At 26.4% G+C, this 25,360-nt stretch overlaps 2 protein-coding genes and 1 long non-coding RNA gene across 4 annotated transcripts; all 3 read right to left on the bottom strand.

The window, feature by feature from the left end:
- Positions 1 to 490: 490 nt before the first annotated feature.
- LOC136081819 (uncharacterized) lies at positions 491 to 17,479 on the bottom strand. 2 transcript variants are annotated; one of them, XR_010639158.1, is made up of 5 exons: positions 17,350 to 17,479; positions 7,572 to 7,629; positions 4,581 to 4,638; positions 777 to 831; positions 491 to 630 (listed from the first exon to the last, which is right to left on the bottom strand). It is a non-coding gene; the product is annotated as an uncharacterized LOC136081819 (long non-coding RNA). The 2 variants fall into 2 exon arrangements; XR_010639157.1 differs by having other exon boundaries at positions 17,336 to 17,467.
- LOC136081818 (uncharacterized) lies at positions 7,878 to 11,902 on the bottom strand. Its single transcript, XM_065800036.1, has 4 exons — positions 10,679 to 11,902; positions 10,462 to 10,593; positions 10,178 to 10,376; positions 7,878 to 10,073 (listed from the first exon to the last, which is right to left on the bottom strand). The coding sequence occupies exons 3-4, from the start codon at positions 10,277 to 10,279 to the stop codon at positions 9,210 to 9,212; spliced, it is 966 nt and encodes a 321-aa protein (XP_065656108.1). The 5' UTR covers positions 10,280 to 10,376; positions 10,462 to 10,593; positions 10,679 to 11,902; the 3' UTR covers positions 7,878 to 9,209.
- Positions 17,480 to 22,485: 5,006 nt separating the features above from the next.
- Positions 22,486 to 23,672, bottom strand: LOC100202075 (melatonin receptor type 1A). The gene has a single exon (XM_065798353.1). The coding sequence runs from the start codon at positions 23,651 to 23,653 to the stop codon at positions 22,703 to 22,705; it is 951 nt and encodes a 316-aa protein (XP_065654425.1). The 5' UTR covers positions 23,654 to 23,672; the 3' UTR covers positions 22,486 to 22,702.
- Between the last annotated feature and the right edge of the window lie 1,688 nt (positions 23,673 to 25,360).

Raw genomic sequence — 25,360 nt, forward strand, 5'->3', positions numbered from 1 at the left:
TATCGTTGGAAAGACGTTGGCATGATGTTATAAATGAAACAGCGGAAAAACATTATTTTGCTAACGTTATTGCAACGGTGTAAAAATGACGTTTGGGCTAAAGGACGTCAAAAACGCGTTAGAGAAACGTTAAATTTTAAGAAAAAAGACGTCAGGCAAACGTTATATTTTGATTAATATGACGTTGAGTCATGTTATTCAAAATATAATATTTGCCTAACCAAAATATATAGGTCTTTTCTATCTTTGTTTTAGATGTGGGAATAATGGAAAAAAAAAACATTGGTCAACATTATATTAACGACGTTGGCTAAACGTAAGAAAAATGTCCTCCAACGTTTTCCTAAAATTTTTGATTTTAATTCTACACTGCAAAAAACAATTAAGCACTATGTTACACGGTATAACATCGCGCTGTGAAATTCTGTTTTCCTTTTATTACATTTTTATAAATAAATTAAAAGACTAAAAATAAATAAACATTGCAATGCTTCTATTTCAAAATTTTAAAATTATATACAATAACTTAGAATGAATCTAGTTTGATTTTTACTTTCTTTGCAAATTTCAACCATAATTCATATAATACAACCATAAGTCTCAAATAACTCGCGTATTCTTTGTTTGACACTAAAAGAGGAAAATATATGAAGTAACATAAAGTTACAAACAAATCCAATTAAAAGCATTTTTTAAAACGAAAAAAACATTCAGAATGAACAAATAGAAATACCATAAATACCAGAAATTTGACTAACTTTCTATTTGATGCTCACCTGAGTTTTTCTGCTTTCGAAAGATTATTGACTGCAAATCTTTTAGAAACATCATCTGAAATAGGAAAAAACAATCCCTCAATAAACTGCAAAATCAATGAAACTGCCCCCCAAAATATTTTTAACTGAATAAATAAACAAAAAATTTTTAAAACACACAATCGTGTCATAATGGAAAAAAAAAAATTTCTAGTTTGACCCTTAAAAGATATATCTTTGTGTTTGAGTTGCAAACTTGAATTGCATGGTACAATAAAGAAACTGAAATAGTACATTTTCACAAAGTGAAGAATCAAAAATAGTTTTAATAAATAGCTCTCTTTAACACCAGTGATTACTTTGTTAGGTATTTTTTCTTCCAATTCGAACTATTTATATTTCGCTGAAACGTTTGACAATTTTTAAATGAAAAGGCAGACATATCGAATAGCGGCCATTCAAAAAGTTATAACAAATGAATCAGGTTATGTTAATTGTATGTTATGAATGTTGGACCATAATAATTCACAGCCTTAATAATCCAACTTTAGTAATCCAATCATCCAAACCAATTTAATAGCATCAATGCATAACCAATGCATTGATGCTGTTAATTTGGTTTGTATCTTTAGTAAATAGGGACCAGTATACAAAAGAAATTAACTGTATAGTCTTTTATCTTTTAAAACTCTACCAGTGATGTAGACTTTCTGAAACTATCCAAAACAAGCTAATTGCAAATAGTCCAAAATGAATCTAGAAACGCAAAGTAAATCAATCAAAAGACTTTAAAATACTTCATATTCTTTACAACTCGTCTATATATAATAAGTATCACATGTAAATTTTTTAACATTATCATACTTAAAAAAAGCCTTTGTAAATAAGACAATTTTCTGAAAGCATTTGGAACATTCCAAAAAACTTTTTTTAAAACTCCTTGGTTTGCCACAGAGGTTTAGAAATAAACAACCAAAGTAAAGACTAAAGCTGTGTATTGCTAGATTTAAAAAAGGGCAGGCCATATACATTTATTATTAAACATTTTTCATTGTTAATTCTAATAATATATTATACAAATTTAATGTCTAACTTCCAGGATTTTATTGGACAAAATAACATGGTATTCACATGATTAGGTATTCTTAGTAACACTTATTTCCTATGCCCATGCTGCCGCATTAAGAAAAGCAAATCATTTAATGAAAAATGTGCATCTAAATGTTTAACTGGCCACTGAACAAGGTCAAGCATTAAATCAAGGCAATTATCAGAGTGATAAGGGTTTACTAAAATCAGCACTTTTTAAAGAAAGTTTAGTGAAAGATAACAAGAATCATTTTTAAAAACATCAAAACTATTGGAATTGGCCAAAAGAAAAAATTACCAATTAAACTTCAATAATTATCATTTTCTAATAAACTGGTTATCAAAGAATTAGCCAAATTCACCATCTAGTTGATCTATATATATTTATGTATATATATATATATATATATATATATATATATATATATATATATATATATATATATATATATATATATATTTATATATATATATATATATATATGTATATGTAAATTATAAAGACATTATATATGTATGATATATTATTATATATGACAATTTATTGACAAATTATATATGTAATTATATATGTGATTAAAACATATTATATATGACATTATATATGACAAATTATATATGTAATTATGTAAGGACACTATCTGTATAATTAAGCACTGCAGAAAAACTTTGCTCTATTTTAATAAGGAAATGTGGAAGAAAAAAAACCACACACTAATGCTTTGATGTAATAATGGGAAGTTACGACGGAGCAGAAATTTGCAAATTTGTAGGTTTATATATTTTAAATACCCTAGCTAAAATAATCCAAATTAATTAATTAGGTCTTTATCGCAACGACGGATTAATAATTATGTATAAAAAATCAGGGTCATAACTAGATAAAATTAGAAAAGATATTATTAAAGTTTTTAAAAACATTGGCTTCCAAATTGAAATAAACATAAATTTGAAAATAGTGAACTTTCTTGATGTCACATTTAACCTCCCTGAAAGTTCCTATAAGCCCTACAAAAAGCCTAGTGACAAATTATTGTATATAAATGTGAATTCAAACCATCCCCCTCAAATTCTAAAACAAATTCCAATTTCAATTAACAATAGGCTAAACCAAAACTCTTCTAATGAAAATATTTTTAACTCCTCTAAACGCGTTTATGAAGATGCCCTTAAAAAAAGTGGCAAGCTAAAATTTGAAAAGAAAATTGCAAAAAAGTGTAATAGAAATAGAAACATAATTTGGTTCAACTAAATGGTTGGTACAGCTAAAATGTTTCAACAAATATAGGTAAAATTTTTCTAAAATTAGTAGACAAACATTTTCCTTTCTCTAATAAATTACATAAGATTTTTAACAGAAATACCATTAAAGTAAGTTATAGTTGTACAAAAAATTTAGAAAGAATTATAAAAGGCCACAACTACGCATTAATTAATAAAAACGAACATATAAAAGAAAAAAACACTGATTATTGTAATTGTAAACAAAAAATAGGTTGCCTTCTAAATGGAAAATGCCTTACGAAAAATGTAATTTACAAGTGCATTGTTTCCTCACAAAATAACCCTGATAATCAATATATTGGCTTAACCGAGGGGAATGGAAAAAACGTTATGCCAACCACAAACAATCGTTTAAACACAAAAAATATTCAAAAGAGATTATGCTGTCAAAATATATTTGGGATTTAAAAGAAAAAAATAAAAATTTTAATTTACAATGGTCTATTCTAAAGTCTGCCCCTGCCTATAATAACATTTCCAAAAAATGTGTGCTATGTTAGCAAGAAAATTTTGAAATAATTACTCATTTAAATCAGGAAAATTTATTAAATAAAAAATCTGAACTAATTTCTAAATGTAGACACGAAAATAAATACCTCTTAAAAAATTATAAAAACAAATGACCAAATTAAATTATCCACCTTCCAAAGAAATTTATTTAATAATTATTTTCTGTAACTTCCGGTTAACTAAAAAAATATAGTAATTAAAAATTCTTTAATTTTTATTTTTAGTTATAATAATTTATAACTTCCTGTAAAATATTTTTTTCAATAAATTGAATTTTTTTTTTTGAGATTTAGTAACTCTTCCTGATGATCCAGCAATGGTGAAACTTAAAGTTGAAGAAAAAAGTTAGATAAGCGTTTTTTACTAATTTATATATATGCATGTATATATATATACATATTATATATATATATATATATATATATATATATATATATATATATATATATATATTTATGTATATATATATATATATATATATATATATATATATATATATATATATATATATATATATATATATATATTTATTCATATATTATTCATATATTATTCATATATTTATTCATATATTATTAATAATACACTTAATACTTTTGACATAGATACTTTATAGTATCATAAATACAAAAAATTTTGACAATTTTTATAGTTAATTAGCATTTTTTTAACTTTTATGAAATGAACTTTTATGATAAAAATACTTTAAAATGTTCCCAAGAAATAATTTTGCAGCATTTATTGATCTATTGATATCATTTTATTATAGGCGTATGTATTATATTATTATTGCGTTATATAAATATTCACATCCAGTATGTATACTCATTTACAGTAATATTAAAATAATAATTAACAAAATCTTTGCAGTTATTCAAGTCTGTAATGTTCTGAATATACATGTAACAAATAAAAACATAAATGAAGAAATACAAAGATTACCTCTGAATTAAGTCCTCAACATGTTTCTGTAACTTTCCACCATCACATGAGAGTTTACCTAAAAAAGAAAAAAGTATATTTAAGGTACATCGAAATGTTTTCACATAAGATATTACTTACTTTTTTTTCTTTTTTTTTTACTGCATTCACTAAGGTCAAGCCTTAAAAAATCTTATTTAATAATCTTAATTTAATAAACAGTTAGAATTGAATAAGTAGCTCATGGCAAAATTTTTCATTGTTAATTCTAATAATATATTATACAAATTTAATGTCTAACTTCCAGGATTTTATTGGACAAAATAACATGGTATTCACATGATTAGGTATTCTTAGTAACACTTATTTCCTATGCCCATGCTGCCGCATTAAGAAAAGCAAATCATTTAATGAAAAATGTGCATCTAAATGTTTAACTGGCCACTGAACAAGGTCAAGCATTAAATCAAGGCAATTATCAGAGTGATAAGGGTTTACTAAAATCAGCACTTTTTAAAGAAAGTTTAGTGAAAGATAACAAGAATCATTTTTAAAAACATCAAAACTATTGGAATTGGCCAAAAGAAAAAATTACCAATTAAACTTCAATAATTATCATTTTCTAATAAACTGGTTATCAAAGAATTAGCCAAATTCACCATCTAGTTGATCTATATATATATATGTATATATATATATATATATATATATATATATATATATATATATATATATATATATATATATATATATATATTTATATATATATATATATATATATGTATATGTAAATTATAAAGACATTATATATGTATGATATATTATTATATATGACAATTTATTGACAAATTATATATGTAATTATATATGTGATTAAAACATATTATATATGACATTATATATGACAAATTATATATGTAATTATGTAAGGACACTATCTGTATAATTAAGCACTGCAGAAAAACTTTGCTCTATTTTAATAAGGAAATGTGGAAGAAAAAAAACCACACACTAATGCTTTGATGTAATAATGGGAAGTTACGACGGAGCAGAAATTTGCAAATTTGTAGGTTTATATATTTTAAATACCCTAGCTAAAATAATCCAAATTAATTAATTAGGTCTTTATCGCAACGACGGATTAATAATTATGTATAAAAAATCAGGGTCATAACTAGATAAAATTAGAAAAGATATTATTAAAGTTTTTAAAAACATTGGCTTCCAAATTGAAATAAACATAAATTTGAAAATAGTGAACTTTCTTGATGTCACATTTAACCTCCCTGAAAGTTCCTATAAGCCCTACAAAAAGCCTAGTGACAAATTATTGTATATAAATGTGAATTCAAACCATCCCCCTCAAATTCTAAAACAAATTCCAATTTCAATTAACAATAGGCTAAACCAAAACTCTTCTAATGAAAATATTTTTAACTCCTCTAAACGCGTTTATGAAGATGCCCTTAAAAAAAGTGGCAAGCTAAAATTTGAAAAGAAAATTGCAAAAAAGTGTAATAGAAATAGAAACATAATTTGGTTCAACTAAATGGTTGGTACAGCTAAAATGTTTCAACAAATATAGGTAAAATTTTTCTAAAATTAGTAGACAAACATTTTCCTTTCTCTAATAAATTACATAAGATTTTTAACAGAAATACCATTAAAGTAAGTTATAGTTGTACAAAAAATTTAGAAAGAATTATAAAAGGCCACAACTACGCATTAATTAATAAAAACGAACATATAAAAGAAAAAAACACTGATTATTGTAATTGTAAACAAAAAATAGGTTGCCTTCTAAATGGAAAATGCCTTACGAAAAATGTAATTTACAAGTGCATTGTTTCCTCACAAAATAACCCTGATAATCAATATATTGGCTTAACCGAGGGGAATGGAAAAAACGTTATGCCAACCACAAACAATCGTTTAAACACAAAAAATATTCAAAAGAGATTATGCTGTCAAAATATATTTGGGATTTAAAAGAAAAAAATAAAAATTTTAATTTACAATGGTCTATTCTAAAGTCTGCCCCTGCCTATAATAACATTTCCAAAAAATGTGTGCTATGTTAGCAAGAAAATTTTGAAATAATTACTCATTTAAATCAGGAAAATTTATTAAATAAAAAATCTGAACTAATTTCTAAATGTAGACACGAAAATAAATACCTCTTAAAAAATTATAAAAACAAATGACCAAATTAAATTATCCACCTTCCAAAGAAATTTATTTAATAATTATTTTCTGTAACTTCCGGTTAACTAAAAAAATATAGTAATTAAAAATTCTTTAATTTTTATTTTTAGTTATAATAATTTATAACTTCCTGTAAAATATTTTTTTCAATAAATTGAATTTTTTTTTTTGAGATTTAGTAACTCTTCCTGATGATCCAGCAATGGTGAAACTTAAAGTTGAAGAAAAAAGTTAGATAAGCGTTTTTTACTAATTTATATATATGCATGTATATATATATACATATATATATATATATATATATATATATATATATATATATATATATATATATTTATGTATATATATATATATATATATATATATATATATATATATATATATATATATATTTATTCATATATTATTCATATATTATTCATATATTTATTCATATATTATTAATAATACACTTAATACTTTTGACATAGATACTTTATAGTATCATAAATACAAAAAATTTTGACAATTTTTATAGTTAATTAGCATTTTTTTAACTTTTATGAAATGAACTTTTATGATAAAAATACTTTAAAATGTTCCCAAGAAATAATTTTGCAGCATTTATTGATCTATTGATATCATTTTATTATAGGCGTATGTATTATATTATTATTGCGTTATATAAATATTCACATCCAGTATGTATACTCATTTACAGTAATATTAAAATAATAATTAACAAAATCTTTGCAGTTATTCAAGTCTGTAATGTTCTGAATATACATGTAACAAATAAAAACATAAATGAAGAAATACAAAGATTACCTCTGAATTAAGTCCTCAACATGTTTCTGTAACTTTCCACCATCACATGAGAGTTTACCTAAAAAAGAAAAAAGTATATTTAAGGTACATCGAAATGTTTTCACATAAGATATTACTTACTTTTTTTTCTTTTTTTTTTACTGCATTCACTAAGGTCAAGCCTTAAAAAATCTTATTTAATAATCTTAATTTAATAAACAGTTAGAATTGAATAAGTAGCTCATGGCAAAATTATAAATACAAAAACATTTTTATTCACTAAATTTTGTAAATTTTGTAATTTTAAAACATTTGAATTATTCAATAACAATTTTGTTAGGCTACAACCAATCTGAAATGTTTAAAAATATTTATAGGTTGAATAAATAGGCTGACATAAGTTGTAACAGCAAATGATTTACATTCATTTTAATAAAATGATTGTAAATTATTTGCGGTTTCAAAACTTCGGCAATAAAAAATATTGCCGAGGTTTTGTTCTCTAATATGATATTAAACATATTTATATAAAATCCAGAAACTTTTGTGAAAAACCTTTTTTACCCATTCTTAGTGTAAACTTATTCAAATCTTTTATTGTTCAACAGTTGAGTTTAAAATTAAATAATGTGATAATGTATTTTTGAGTCGACTTGTTTTGATTTCAAAGACCTTGATAACTTTGTACTGAAACTCTGCACATGAAAATTGAAGAAAAAATAATAGCATTTAACAAAGATATATTTTAACTTTGCATGTATTTTATTAAAATATACAATTAATTTGTTTAAACCTTGACAAACAAGATTGCTTTTTCTAGTAGTCTTGTTTGTCAAGGTTTGTACTTTGTAGTTAAATAGTCGACAGAATAAGTAAATGATAGTACTACCGAGTAGGTACTTTGATAAAAAATTCAATATAATACAATTACAAAACTTATGCTGTTACATAGAGCTTAATGAGAGCTATCCAATGACGCCTAATTTGTCTGTCTATGTTAATTATGACGGAAGTTATGATTTTTTTTCCGCGTGTAAAAGTGGTAATTTCGGCTAAAGAAAATTAAAAAAAACCGTGACCAATATTTTGCGTTACTGGTACTAAAAACTGCATAAGTAAAAAACCGACTGAGATAATGCAATAAAATTTAAAACAGTGATTCATCATTATTAGATCTTTAATTTATTACATTTTTTATGGATCAAATAGCTTATTTTCATCTTATCAGATACAAAAACAAATTGGAGTGGGGTTGAATTTTGACGAGGGTGCAATTTAAAAATTAAAAGTTCACAAACTAATTGCAAAGAAGACTAATTTTTCTAAGGTATATGACTCATTACATAAAACTATTTTTAAGATACAAATTACTAGTCTGCTGAAAGGAGGTTCATATAAAGATTAATTATTAATATAATATTGAAAATCTTTTAAAATGGAGTAAAATTGACAACAACATAAAGTTAAACACAATTAATCATAAAAATGATACGTTCAAAAGAACAAAAAAATTAAAATGCATAACTAAAATAAAATACTATTGTAAACATTTGTCTAATAATTAAATACCAGTAACTAAATGTAGAACCTGAATCAATAGAAAACTAAATCACCAAGAGCAACGTCAGCGAAGAGGCTATCTACTGGTATTTTAAAGTCTTATGCATCATCTTCTTCTTCATCCTCTTTCCAATATGCAATTCTAAAACTTACAACTTTTCCAGTAACAGGTGGTAACTTTATAACTATTCTTCCCTTATAAGCTACTTCATTCCCCTCCTCATTCCATAAATGTTCAACTCTAGCTCCTTCAATTTTAACTGGATCCTCATTTAACATTTCTAATACTTTGACTCTTTGGTATTCTGAGAGCGAAGAGAAAATGGAATTATTTACAATATCTAAACTATTTTCTAAAATAAGTTTTTTTATATCTCTAGCTAATCTATTTCTCTGTTCCATTTCTCTCTTCTGACCTTTTTCTTTTAACCGTAACTTTGCTAACTCTTCTCCTCTCAACCTTCTCTCTTTACTTTGTTTTCTTGAAACTGCACCCCTAGATATACAAAATTTAACTATTTTTTCTTGCTGTTTTTTTGTATCATTACACAGCCAGTCCAGAGATTTGTTCACCTTAACCTTTGTCTTGCCATCTAAAAATGAAATTTCAGCATTGGGCTCGCTGCAATCAATAAAGTCTATCATGCTAAAAGTTTTCTCAGCCCAAATATTATTAACAGGGGCACTAACTGCCTTATCTTGCATGAACTGGGTTGGTGTAGATAGTTCACCAGTCAAATACCTTGACAGCTGCCTTTTTAAAACTGTCACTGTAGCAATAGCTATCATTTTTAAAACAGAAAGCAATTCCTCCAAATACTTCCCTTCAATAATGCGTAATGCAACCAATGTCTCATCAGAAATCAGTGGGCGACCAAATGCATCTAACTGTGACAACAATAGAAATTCCGGCTCATCACAAAGTATTTCCACAACCTTAATTGCAGACTTGAGATACTCAGCCTAAAAAGAAGTTATTTTTTATTAGAAGTTATTTTTTTAGATCATAAATTAATACATGCATTAAATGTTTAAATTACATTGTAAGAATAAAAAAAATTGCATACCAATTCAAAATGGTTTCTTTGTTTTTCCTCTGCATAAAAAAGGGCCATCCAAGGTCCAGTTAAGAATTTGCCCCAGACTCCAAGGGCTTGTAGATGGATCATTATCTCCTGATTCTTGAAATCTCTTAGTAGAGATGTCCTCAGTAAAGTCGTGTTGTTGCATTACTTCTCCAGATAGTTGGCTAGTATATGTCTGTGTCTAAAAACAGAATAAAACAAATTATGCATTTGCTATTGGAAAATCAAGTGCATGAACTAGATAGTTGAATACCAATTGTCAGTACCTGTATACAATGCCAGCTGAACAAAACAGTATGTGCAATCGGTTGCCGACATACCTTGGAAAAGTACTGCAAGATAATCCACTTTGCTTGAGAAAGGATTTAAATCCATGCGGATCTTCTTTGGCCTTGTATCTGAAATACAATAATGCAGACTTAAAATATAGCAAGCAATTAAACTGATTTTATAAAAAAAAGTAACAATATGCAGTTTGTTTACATTATTTGGATCAACTTTGAAATGCTGTACAAAAGATTTGCAGCTCTGCAATCTGACCCATAAGTGGCACTGGGTATTGTATCATTCAGCTTTGAAGAGCTTTCCTGGTCTCACTGGCTATTCCATCAAGTGGATGCAGATGACAGTTTAACTGTAACAGCTCTTTTTCAAGTATGCTGTTTAGCTTCAAAACTGCTGCATGGTTAACCGAGGCCCTGTCTGTCAACGTTGACATTTTTCCCATTAGTTTTTTCCTTACATCAGCAATCTCTAATTTATAATATGCTGCATATGTGTTTGCTAAATCCTCAATGGTATCAGTAATGTGTTTTACATAGTCCTCTGCCTTGCCTCGTGGTAATTCAGTGATGCTGGCTGTAAGGATTTGTTGCTTAGTAGCAAAATGAACTTTATTTATGTGACTACCCTTAATTGTTGTTGCATCAAATGCTAATGTCACAACATCAGCATTTATTGTTTCTGCCACTTGTAGCAGAGCAATTACTCCCATTTCTTTGGACATCTGCGCAATCGTTGACAGATTGGGGAGATCTTGAGGCTTCAAATTCAGGTTACCAAGACTTGCATATGACATGATCACTTTAGGTATGGCATCTACAGGCACGTTGCTTTCAAGACAATGGTAAACAACCAGACGCAATGAGGCATTAAAACTTTTTTTTTCTTTTGTAAAAATTGAACCCTTTTCAATTTGATTGATGTCGCAGATTAGCTGGTCTATGGTAATATCATTTTCTTTCAATGCTAAGTCTTGAGCTCTAAGTTTTTTTTCTAAATCTAAAATAGTAAATTCTAATGTCAGGATCTTCTTCTTACAACTCTTAATTTCTTTAACCAAACTTTTGCATTTGAGGTTCAACTTTTTCAAAGATTTTGTTAAAGATATAACATCAGCTTCATATTTTTGGGCCTTCAACTGATATTTCGAGATCCGGCTTGAGGTTCCTTTAATTAGTTGGTTCACTCTCTTAACTTGAAAAATCTTACTGATTGTTGTTTTCTCTTTTTTTACTGTTTTGATCACTGTCTTAAGCTTTTTGTTTTGAGTAAGTAAGGCTTTATTATAAAGTTTCCTTTTTTCACAGGAATGACATTCTCTGTTAATCCTTGTCTTTAATAGAGACACAGAATGAGGTGTCTTTGGCTGAACAGGGAGAAGTGATGCCCTGGCTAGTGGAAACTTGAAGTCTTCACTTAAAAAAACAACTATCCTATGCCAGCTATAAAGTATTTAAGTGTCTTTTAAAAAACTGGATTTTTTCGTTAACTCCCAGAATTGATAGTGTTAATGATGAAACTTTTCATTCATTTTTATTAAATTGCAGAATTAAATATTTAGCTGTTTCTGTAGCATTTTTGTTCTGTTGTAAAAAAACATTGTACACAAAACCATTTGAAAGTAGTTTATACTTGTGGGAACCAAGAAGATCTTCAAAGTCTTTTGCCTTTTCAATTATTTTCTCCATGTCACAAAAACAAGTTATTGTAAATAAAAAAAAGTGATTTATATATTTAGTAATTAACAAGGCAAATTAATAAAAACAAAGAAAAACTACTAAGTATTAATTTTTAAATAAATCTTTGGATTAGCAACTAATCTACGATAAATAAGACAGCTATTTCAATTATATTATTATTGATTTATTAATTATTATGCCATTTAAGCTAAGCACAATTTACTACACTTTATTATCATTATAACTAAGTAAAAAAATTTCAAATTTTATGAAATTAAGATTCAACCATATTTTAAAAAAATAACAATAGTAGTTTAAGAAATTTGTTTTTAAAACATTTATTCTAAATTGGATTATGCAACACCACAAATGCCCATTATCGGTATTAATAACTGGTTACTTGTGGGTAAGTTCGTTGGGAAGCTTTTATTTTTAAAATTGGTTAATTTATTTACATAAAAAATACATAAAAGTAAATTAGATACATACCTCCTTATGCAAATTTAATAAAAAAATGAGTATCTAGTACAAAAAGCAAAAACTTCGAAAATAAAAACTTACCTTGTTTTGAAAATCAAATTTTTCACTAACAACACACTGGATGAAGGATTTCCAAGATATTTATAAAAAGATTAAGTATTCTATGTTGAAATACAAACAAGCCTATTTTAAAATCTAGATAATTTAAAGAGCAGTCTGGTTTTAAAAAAACACACTATCCAGAGATGACTAAAAATCGGGTTTATATAAGCATATGAAAAACCAAGGGCAATCTCCGACTCAAGTTACGGCCGATATTAAAGTATCTAATATATATGTGTGTGTGTGTGTATATATATATATATATATATATATATATATATATATATATATATATATATATATATATTACAGGGGCGGATGCAGGATTTTTTGTGGGTGTTGCCTGTATTTTTTCGAGTTGCCAAAATATAGTCGGCGATATTTTTTTGTAAACCCCTCCCCCAGGCTAGCAAAATTATAAAAATATTGCCTTGGCTATTCTGTTCATAAAATAGACATTTTTTACTTGTCTAACCTATTTAACGAAGTGCACCAACGAGAAGGTAAGCCATAGGACTTTGCACTCCATCTGTAAACTGTCATTTGGCCTAAGGTTAGCCCTCCATTTCTGGATTCTTTCTTTTTCTTGATAGGCAGTTAGTGTAAAGTATTAATATTGTTGCCTTAGGTTAGTCCTCCATTTCTGTATTATTTCCTTTTCTTGATAGGCAGTTAGGCCAAATTTTTTTAATAGGTTTTTTTTTTTAATAGGTTTTTTTTTTTAATTTTTTATGTTGGTTTTTCTAATTTTCAATAAATATAAGATAAACTTAAATATAAAATAAAGTACACGAATATAGTCAATAAACAAAAAAGAAATTAATAAACTAATATTAGGTAAAAACCAACTCTAAGCGTCGTTCCCTTAAAACAGAAAAAATATTTAAAACTCTTTCTACATCAGGAATTATTTCTTGATGAATAGACATAAGAACTAAAGAATTAAATCTTGACTCTGTCATGCGGCTTCACATATAAGTTTTAAGTCTGCGTGTAACAGAAATGCTCCTCTCGCATTCACATGTAGTAATTGGAATTGTTCCCATTATTAAAAAACCTTCCCTAATGTTTGGGAAACCCCTCATATCAATAGACTATAAAGTCTCTGTAATAGTGGATGGGATCACAGATTGATTGTTCCAAAATGTTTCCCACAAATCTAATTCAGCATGAATAGATGTAGGATGAGGCATATCCGATATATAAAAATGCAAAAAATTCCATAAAATCTGACTTCCGAAAACATTTTTCTTTATTTTTTTTTTACAGCAGTTGCAGGAATACCAGATAAACCTTTGTAAACAATCATCTCACCTTCATCAAATCTATCTTCTAATTCATTAATTAAATGATCTAGAAGAGGAGATGTGATTGAATATTTGAAATAATCTGAAACTGTGTCAGAGGGATAATTATCTCTATAAACTTGTCTGCCACAAAGTCTTGGTTTAACTTCTGAAACATCAAGAGTCTTAGCTAGGTCAAGAGCAGTTAAGTACCATTCCTTATGATAGACATCACTATTTTTTTTTTAATCTAAAATTTGAGTTTTCAAACAATTTATTTCATTACACTGTTGTGATATATCAAATGCTTTAGTTTTGAGAACAACAGTGATGGCGTAGAAATAGTCCATTATTTGTTTTGTTAAAATTAAGCTCATAATAAGAGAAAAATTTGTCATAAGATTTAAAAAACATGAAGCTTTTGAAGAAGTATCAATATTATAACTCTTACCTTCATTGTATGCCATTTCTTTCATTGAATGAAAAACGGATATGTAGTTATCAAAAAAAACATCCAGACCTTTAAGTTTCTGAACCCATCTAGTTTGACATTATCAATTAATTTTGCTTGACCAGGAAAAAAGAATTTATTGAGACAGCTAGCACATTTAGGTGATAAGTTAAAAAAATATGATATATCTTTGATTTGATCAAGAACATTTCTAACACTCTGAACATTGCATGATTTACTAATAACTAAATTAAATTTATGGCATGCACAGTGAATAAAAATAGCCTTTGAATTGATATATTAAATTCTAGATGAAATACCTTATAATTTACCAGACATTGCCCCAGCACCATCATATCCTTGACCTCTACATTTTTGGATATCAAGACCAAGATCATCAATTGCAGAAATTGCGCAAGACTAAGACCAATTGTACCAGATTTACATTCAATAAACCGTAGAAAGTCTTCACAAATAACATTATCACAGTCAATGTATCTTATAACTAGAGATAGCTGTTCAACATTAGAACAATCAGAGGCTCTATCACACAAGATAGAAAAATAACCTGACTTTTTTAATTTTTTAATTAGAACTTCTTCGATTGTTTTTCCACAGCATTCAATAAGTTCGTTTTGTGCGGTTTTAAATATATAAGTTGCATTTTTAGGAGCAGAACGAATATGGTGCTCAAGAACTTTATCACCTGCTTCAATACGAAAATTTAAAAACTCTACAAAGTTACCTATACCAATGTTGTCTTTACATGTTTCTCCAATCTGTGGATGATACTTACTGTCATCACGATGACCTCGAAAAGCAATATTGTTGCAGCCAAGAAAAATAATTGTCTTTGTAATTGGAATTAATTTATTTTGATTACTTATAATAAGTTTTTTTCTTAGATTATCTATGTCTTTAATTAAAACCATATTTCAACAGTAGGCAAACTAAAATAAAATAACGGCAAAGTTAAAATCAATGAAATAATGGAATAAAAAAGAATCATTTTTTTAAATATAACTAATAATAAAAATAAATAAAAAACTACAAGTCTTTCAAACCTTATAACAAAAAACTTCTTCAAACTCCAATCATAAATAAAAAGATAAAAAATAATAAATCCAAATAAACAAATGAGTATTCCATGATAAAGAAAAGTCCAAGCCATCTGAAATCTATTTGCCTTCTTTCCTTTTTTTCTGCATAAAATCCTTGATAAAGACTTTGGGTCCGATGGCATAAACAAATGGATTTGCATGCTTCTTGTTATAATTTTCTTTCTGCTTTTCATGAGCCGTTTCAATGTTTTGTTTAGCTTTTTGCAGCAGATTTGATCTACATTATAAACAATTATTGTTTAACTTCAAAATATATTTATAATGAAAGAAAAAAGAACATTTTAAATATCAAAACTCTAAGAAAAAACCTTGAAAAAAATCAAACTGTTACAGTAATGTTCTACAATCATATTTTAACAAACCAGTAAATGCTTTATACCTTTCCTCAATTATTTTATTCATAAAATGTTGGTTGCTTTCAGGTCTTGTGTTAAAATCAATTAAAAATGATTGAGGAGATTCTCCTCCAACTTTTAATTCTATAGGAAGTATGGGCTTCCTTCCGAACATTTACTCAAAGGGAGCGTATTTTGTAGACTCTTGCCTTGATGTATTGTATGCAAAAATACAAGCATCCAAATGAGTATCCCGTGTAATGTGGTGATCATTGCAAAATTTTACAAGCATTAACTGGATGGTTTGATTGAACCGCTCATTTAAACCATTAGCCTAAAACACAAGATGATTAAATCCAAGACTTTAAAACTAGACAGCTCTTATACACAAACTGAATTCAAATTTTTAAACCTGTGGATGATAGGCTGTGGTAAAATGATGTTTCATATTTAACAAAGACATTAGTTCCTTGTTTATTTGGTTGTAAAACTCTGTGCCTTGGTCAGAGGTAACAACCTTTGGTATACCCATTTGCATGAACAACTGAAATATTTAAAAAATTCTTATATCTTCAAAAAAAAATTTTTAAATGCAATCAGATAACGATATTTAAATTTACCTTATACAATTCTATTGCAACGCCGCTTGCTAATTTTGATTTTAGGGGAAATGCTGCTACCCACTTTGTGCAATAATCAGAGATAGTAAGAATATATTTATTTTTATCAGATGTTTCAGGAAGTGGTGACTGTACTTTAATAGGATGTAGCTCTGGACTATTTTTTTCGAATTTTCGCATATTTGTGTGCTGACACTGTTCACAGCTTTTAAACTATGTTACGTGTAACTTGCAAATTACAAATTCTAGCATATGGTATATATTAATATTCTGATGTCACAGGACTTAAATTTAGAACTATTTAAGAACATACTTTAAAAAAATTTCACATAATACAATATATAATATATGTATATATTATACATTATCGCATTATAAAAAAAATATTATAAAAGATACACATTGGTTACATTGTAACCAATGTGTATCTTTTATAATATTTTTTTTATAATGCGATAATGTATAATATATACATATATTATATATTGTATTATGTGAAATTTTTTTAAAGTATGTTCTTAAATAGTGATAGCAATACTGAAATATGTATCAGGTAGTAATTATACTTATATTCTATAAAAGTGTTATTATTTGTAAAATAGATTAACATTTTGAACAACTTAAAGTTTTGAGAACTTGCTTCAAATCTTCTATCATTCAATTATTAAAATTTTCTTTATATTTTAAAACATAACATGGTATTTTATAATATATATAAATATATATATTATATATATACATAAATGCCATATTAATATTGATAACAATGATGCAATATACATACAGCATAATCTACACCTTTGAAAATTCCTGGCCAGTAAAAACATTCTGACACCTTTTAAAAAGTTTGTGTTCTACCAAGGTGACCAGCAGTAGGTTCGCTATGACAAAAATTAACAATTTGTTTTCTTTGCTCTTTGCTAAAAATCACCTCCAACCATATGTCATTCTTTGTCTTGTGATGCAGTTTATCATCCTCCATCCTAAACCTGTAAAGTATAAATAATTATTTATGTATTATTGGAACTGGTTCCAATAATACATAAATAAACTTTTTGTGCTATAACTTTTTTGAATATCCTTGTAAGTATTAGTAAATGGGAGCAAAGCATTTACTTTGTGTAAAAAGAATCTACTATGTTTAGTTTGAAAGTACTGCGTGTATACTAGTTATATACTTGTGTGAAACCTAGGTATACCTAAAACAAATATTCAGTGGACATACTTTGTTGATTGCTAGTATACTAGGGACATACATACTCTAATACATAACAAAATATGTAATGTAAAATGGTAGCAATAATGCCATCATATATTACAAAATGTTATATGTACACTGCAAAATAGACCACTAACATATATTATATTATATACTTTAGTGATCTGTAACACTGACACTGTATATAATATAATAACAAATATAGTCGATATGTCAAATAGAATATATGATAATTATATATTCTATTTGACAAATAGAATATAAAATTATCATATATTCTATTTGTCATATCGACTATATTTGTAATCTACTTTACAGTGTCACAAATGCTACAAATAATTTCTCATAATGACTATATTTGTAACTTTCTTAACTTTGTTTAAAAGTATATATCATATTGTAACTATGTTAATAGTAACATAGATACAAAATGATATAATCTATGTATGTTTATAATCTATACCTGCTTGCTCTTCGTCGAATAGCCCGCTTTTCATTCGGTGTGCAGTTATAGCGATAAACAGATGTAGATATATAGTTACTAACATCAGCAAGCATTCTTTCTTCAGCATTATTCTGTTCATCCATTTTTAAAATTAATTTTTCAAATGATGGTACAGACTCAGCCGCAATTCATAAAATTACACTATTCTCTAGGTCGGACAACTTACTCCAAGCTAGGACAAGCTACTCCGGAGTAAAATGTCCGCTCGGACAGTTTACTTCAGCGGACAGTTTTCTCCGTGACAGGACAGTTTTCTCCGTGCAACTTCTGCAATTTTTTTTTGTTGTCTACCGGAAATTCGGGTCAAATGAATCCTAAAACAATTGGGATTTTTTCGGCCTTTATTACGGCAACCAAAATAAATAGATTCCAATAACGATTGATTAAAAGGGTTCTTTCGGTTCCGTTCACTTTAAAAAAAGAATCCTGATTAATAGCGGCGTTTTGAAACATCACAGAGGAGAGCGAAGTCTTTGAAACATTGTTAAAGCCGTGTATGTTTTTCCATAAAGGCAATATTTATTTTTTTAAAGAACTCATATATGCATATAAGTATACTATAAATTTAAGTTTAGTATTTTTTATATCATGAAACAGAATTTTTTATAACTTCTTAGAATATTATGGGTGAATCCTGGACAACACAGGATACCCCCTAGATCCGCCCCTGTTACATATGTTAAGAGCCCTAATAACATATCAATCTGACAATAGAACTTCATATGTATCATAAAAATACAACGCTGTTCTTATTATTTATTGATTTTTAAGTTACGCCAAAGTTAAGCCAGCTTATAGCAAGCATAACTTTTCTTGCGTAAATTGAGCTGAGCAAGTTTCTAAAAAGTTTGGTGAATACCATTTGAGTTTGGTGAATATCGATAGTTACGGTTGAACTTACGCAAAAACTTACGAAAGTGTTTTTTTAGCGCAGCTGTGCAAGTTTGGTGAATACGACTTTTACAGTTTTGAACTTACGCCAAACTTACGCAAAAAAAAGTTTGGTGAATAAGCTCCCTGTATAAAATATATATATAGATATATATATATATATATATATATATATATATATATATATATATATATATATATATATATATATATATATATATATATATATATATATATGTATATATATTTATATATATATATATATATATATATTATATACGTCGAAAATTAAATAGTTATTATATTTATATATATATATATATATATATATATATATATATGTATATATATATATATATATATATATATATATATATATATATATATATATATATATATATATATATTATAAATATCGAAAATTAAATAGTTATTAAGATATATTTAAATACATAACTAAAGTTTCACTCAATTGCGATCATTAGTTTCAGGTTCGTCCTAAGGAGGAGGGGCGTAGGGGTGTCGAGCCGACTCCCCCACCACCTGCCTTCCGCAACGAAAATCATATTTAAAAAACATTATTTTTGTAAATTTTTGCCATACTTTCATAAACAAAAGAGTTTTTATCATTATACCACCTGTCTTTAAAAGTTTTCTCAGTAAGCCTCATGTAATTATATATATATATATATATATATATATATATATATATATATATATATATATATATATATATATATATATATATATATATATATATATATATATATATATATATATATATATATATATATATATATATATATATAGACCACACGGGTAAAACCACAGATGTCACATGTTTTTTTATTGTATAATGTATTTAATGTATTTGTATTGTATAATGTATTTAATTAAAAGTATATTTTTATGACATTTTAGTCCTAACACTATATATAAATGCAGTTTTTATGCTAAATACAAGAGCTATTTATTTACAGTATTTTTTTGAAAACAAGACACTCATTTTGGACATCTGAGATTTTTCCGTTGTAAATTCATAAACTCACAAACCACGTTAGCTTATTAGAGCACTTATTTTTTTAAAAGGTAGATGGCAACACATTGTAATATACAACCACAACGTACTAAGTGTAAGATGGGATAATAAAGCCGTTCCCCCCCTTCCCCCCATCTCTTTTCATAAAAAAAAATCAAATAAAAAATTATATGAAAGATTTTTTAATAAATAGCATTGTAAACTTATCTCTTCCCTAATCTCATCTATTTACGATAAATGATTCCATAATGTCTGTATTTTATCACTTTGTATCAAGTTTGTATAAATCATACAAAAACCAACTGTGAACAACACCATTATAAAAATATGTTTTTTTAATTGTAAAGAAAAATAAGTTTTTCAAAAATAAAATAATCTCAAGTAATGTTTTACTTAAAAATGTTTAGCTTCAATAAGTCTTTAAATTTTTGAACAAAAAAGAGGCCACAGAGTTATGCATGCTTGTTTCAGTTTATCAGGCACTTTGATCTTTGATCTAAATATATGGTATGTAACACACATAAAGCTAAATATTTCCAGTTTCCCATATAATTATATTTTAACTAGGCTTTAACATTTCAATTTCTCTAAGTAAACATGTCTTAAATGAACAAACAACTAAGAAGTTTGGCTTTATAACTCTGCAAATTTCAGAAATTTTTCTTGTATCATGTTTACATATAATATTGAATTGTTATGGTTTTTTGTGAGATCGTCTAGTGTTTCTGTCAGAAACTTTTGATTTGCAAAGGCAATGTTTCTTTCACATTCTATAGAGGAACCATGCCTATACAGAATGTGACAGAGCTCTTATTGGTAATGAAACAGTAATGCTGTCAAGTTTTTCAGTTTCATGAACTAGATAATTAAATCAATCTAAAACTTTTTATTTTATATTTTGCCTAGCACATAAGCTGCAAATCAATTTAATATCCTTTATATTTAAGATAATTGATAACTTAAAATTATGCAGCATAGAAAATACATCATCAGACCATCTGTCCCCAACAGTTTCATCATAGCAATAAAAATATAATTTTTGAGTTGAAAGTATATTAGTGTTTAGAAAATGAAACAGCTGTTGCCTGGAATAGTATACATATTGGTTTCAAACGTTTAGGCACTTTTTTTTTTTGTGGGAAATTCAAGCAAATTACTTAACAATTAAAAGCGTGATGAGTTGGAAGACATATAGCTCTTTCCCTCTAATAAAGCATTTAAGCTTTTCTCTGATGGAGCTGGAGCAATACATCCAAAACATTCTTTTTTTTGCTAAATATTGTTAGCAGTATCAAAATCAGAAATCATTGAGTCTATTTTTTACTTTTTTAGGGTACAAAAGGTACACCTTATGAACTAAAACAAAAGTTGAAATAATTCACGAGAAAACTTTTGTCATTATAAAAAAAACTTATTTTACATATATACATATATATATATATATATATATATATATATATATATATATATATATATATATATATACATATATATATATATATATATATATACATATATAGAAATATATATAGACATATATATATACATACATATACATACATATATTTATATGCATAAATATAAGTATGTATATGTACATATATATACATACATGTGTGTGTGTGTGTGTGTGTGTGTGTGTGTGTGTGTGTGTGTGTGAGTGTGTGTGTACTGTTAAAGTTTATTTTGTATAAGTTTTGGCATCCGTGCTTCAAAATATAGATATTAAATGGAGAAATGAATAGCAGTGTAAAGGTAATTGTAAAACTATAATGCACCAAATTTAATTACTGTATTAGTAACTTTTTCAACAGTATCCATCAGATGAAAAAGCTTTTTGAAGCATAAATTACTACAAAGATATTTGCGATCTTGTATGACGCAAAAACGTTTAAGTGACTTTAGCATAAAAATAAAGACAATGATAAAAATGCAATAGTAAGAAACGTTGCCTACGCAAAAGTCAAAAAGCAAGCATTCTAATTTTTAAAGTAAATTTTGAAGAAAAAGTGATAAATATAAATTAATAACTGTTACCTAATGCCAATATAAAACTGGATAGTAACTGGTAAGTGATAGCTTTTTGCTTCTACATTAGTTTTTTTAATTAAATTTTTTAAGTTCGTTACAAAAAGCCTACAGAGAGTTGAGTTACCGACATAAATTACAACAAAATAAAATTGTATAAATTGCATACTGTTTAATTTGGTAAAAATTAAAAATTCAATTAAGCAAAAATCTATGTTTAAAATTTATAAACAAAATAAATTATTGCTCTATACGCAGAGAGTACGCGCAAAACATTTTTTTAATCTAAAATGAATTTTATGGAATTTTTTTTTGTTTTGCACTCATTGATTTCGGTTTACGTTACGGTACTAAGCACGTATAAAAAGGAATTAGCAACCGTGTAAATCAAAATAGTAAATAAATAAAAACAAGGGAAATTTTTCAAATTCAAAATTTATAGGTCCATTTACTTTATTTGCGATAATTACTAATCATTTATAGGAACTGGCATGATCGATATAATGCGAATTTTTAAAGCACGTCTAAACTTGGCATTCATTATTGAATAAATAAAAAAATCCAATGTACTATTAAAGTATGCAAACGCCATAGCACAAAAACTAAATATTTCTGAAGCTCTTTTTTTAAAAGCTCCCTCATAGTATAACAGTATGGCATAAGGCATGAAACATGTGAAAAAACATCCCACAACAACCAAAAGCATGCATGTTAAGCGTTGTTCCTGAAATTTGACTTTATGATCAACCGTGTTTTGTAAACGTTTCCTAGAGTTTATTGTGCAAGTAATGATTTTATAGTAACAAAAACCTATGATCCCTAACGGAATGTTAAACGCAAAAAATTGCAGAAACAGTAGGTAACTAATACTGTATTCCCAAACAACCATACAATGGGCGCGAAACGGGTTATAATCAATATTTCCCCAATTAAGCAATGCTGGTAAAACAATAATTCCTACTGTCAAATACGTTATCAAAATTATAAAAAACAAGTTTACTTTAGAAAACAAGAAGTCGTGTACTTTGGGTTTTACAATTAGTAAATAGCGATATGCAGCTATTAAAACCAAATTAAAGTTAGATACTAAAAATGTAAGAAGAACTAATGCACCATGCAGCTGACAGACTGCGCCAACTGTTACAGGTCCATTTTTAGATAACAGGTTTGTTGATTGGATTGGTACACCAATAACTACAACCAAGATGTCGGATATTGCCAGATTAATTAAAAGTAAATTACTTCTTGTGCGAATAATTCGATGGGTATAAATAACAAAAATTATGATAAGGTTAGTAACAAAAGATATAACACCGATTGCACTAAACACTGCAACTTGCAATGTTGGATCAACATTTCGTTTGAAGTAAAAAGTGTTGTTTTGGATAATTCCAATATGGTTAGTGATGTTTTGATACATATCTGCACACTTTTGATTAGTATCTAAAAATATACAATAAAAACTTCATCACACCATCACAACTAACACTAACAGCGCTGCTAACACCGCCAACAAAAGTATGGAGACCATTTGTACGGAATCCATATACATATACTTACCTACTCTTTGAACATAACTAATTCCAACAGCACTATTAATACTAGAGCATTTAAAAAATGATTTTTTTAAGTTTATAAAACTTCAAGTAGATTAAAAAGTTTACTTATTAACTAAAATCAACGCTTTTTAAAAAAAAGAATACAAAATAAATTTGTTTTCATCATTTAAGCAAAATGAATCAAATTAAAAAAATTATAGAAGTTTTTTGTTTAACCAGTTTTCAAAAAGCTTAAAAAACAATTTAATCAAAATCCAAAAAAAACAGCAAACATATTAAGTACTATGATCTTCTTTAAATTTTTTTTCTAATACTTTTAAAGCTTTTATTAGTTATTCATATATTTCATTTATTGTCTCTATTTTAAATCATTCTTTTTCAAACTTTTAAGCTTTATTCATTTACACAGTTTATTTCCACAGTTATTTTTAAAGCGTTAATTTTAGTTAGTGGGCCGTTTAAAGGGTTGATTTCTATATGTCGACAGTCATTAAAATTTACGAATAAAGTTAAATAGCTTTATTTTCGAATTATGTTAATTTTTATTTTTAAACAAAAAACTAATGTTGCGGAAGATTGTCACGTAAATCAAAAAATCTTCAGTTAAAATGTTAAACTTGATAACTGGGTACGGTTAGTTTAAAATAACCATTTTTTTGAGTTAATCTAAAAGATTTAAAAATTAACCATATATTAACCATGTAAACATGTAAAAACATTGTACTACGCCATTAATAATTGGCCTTTTGATTATTATAGAATTTTAACCAACACAGACATTAAATAAATAATTGTTACTAAAAAGATTAATTTATAAAATCTACTATATATATATATATATATATATATATATATATATATATATATATATATATATATATATACATATATATATATATATATATATATATATATATACATATATATATATATATATATATATATATATATATATATATATATATATATATATATATATATATATATATATATATATATATATAAAGATCTAACAATATTTAAGTTGCTACTTGTTTCACTTGTCTTATATGTATATATTATATAGCAAAATATGAAGTTTTCTATAAAACTTGAGTTCTTTTTTATTATTATTAAATATAAATAGGCCGGATTAAATTGACTATTTTCCAACCTCTTCTATAGAAAAAATAACAATATCTATTATAATTTTTGTGTTTATAGGTGTGGCCTCAGTTGAATAATTTGTGTAGTAAAAAATAGTAAGTTATATAAATTACAAAAAATGGTAATTGATTGCAATTATAATGCTTATTATGTCGCATTCACATTTTACGATTGAAATGTTTTAAATACCATAGAAAATTTTTACTATTTTTACTTGAAGCTATATTCATGATATAATGACGTATACTATTGTGTTATTAATAAATCTTAAATGTAACTTTTATACATTTCTCATAAATAATGTATCATATCACGAATATCATATCAAGAAACATACGATTTGTAAATATCTTTTTCTTGTATTAAAAATAACATTAGAATTGAGTAATCAAGAAGTTTTGAATTTTACTTACATAACTTGA

This window comes from Hydra vulgaris, chromosome 06 (assembly GCF_038396675.1).
Source record: "Hydra vulgaris chromosome 06, alternate assembly HydraT2T_AEP".
NCBI lineage: Eukaryota > Metazoa > Cnidaria > Hydrozoa > Anthoathecata > Hydridae > Hydra > Hydra vulgaris.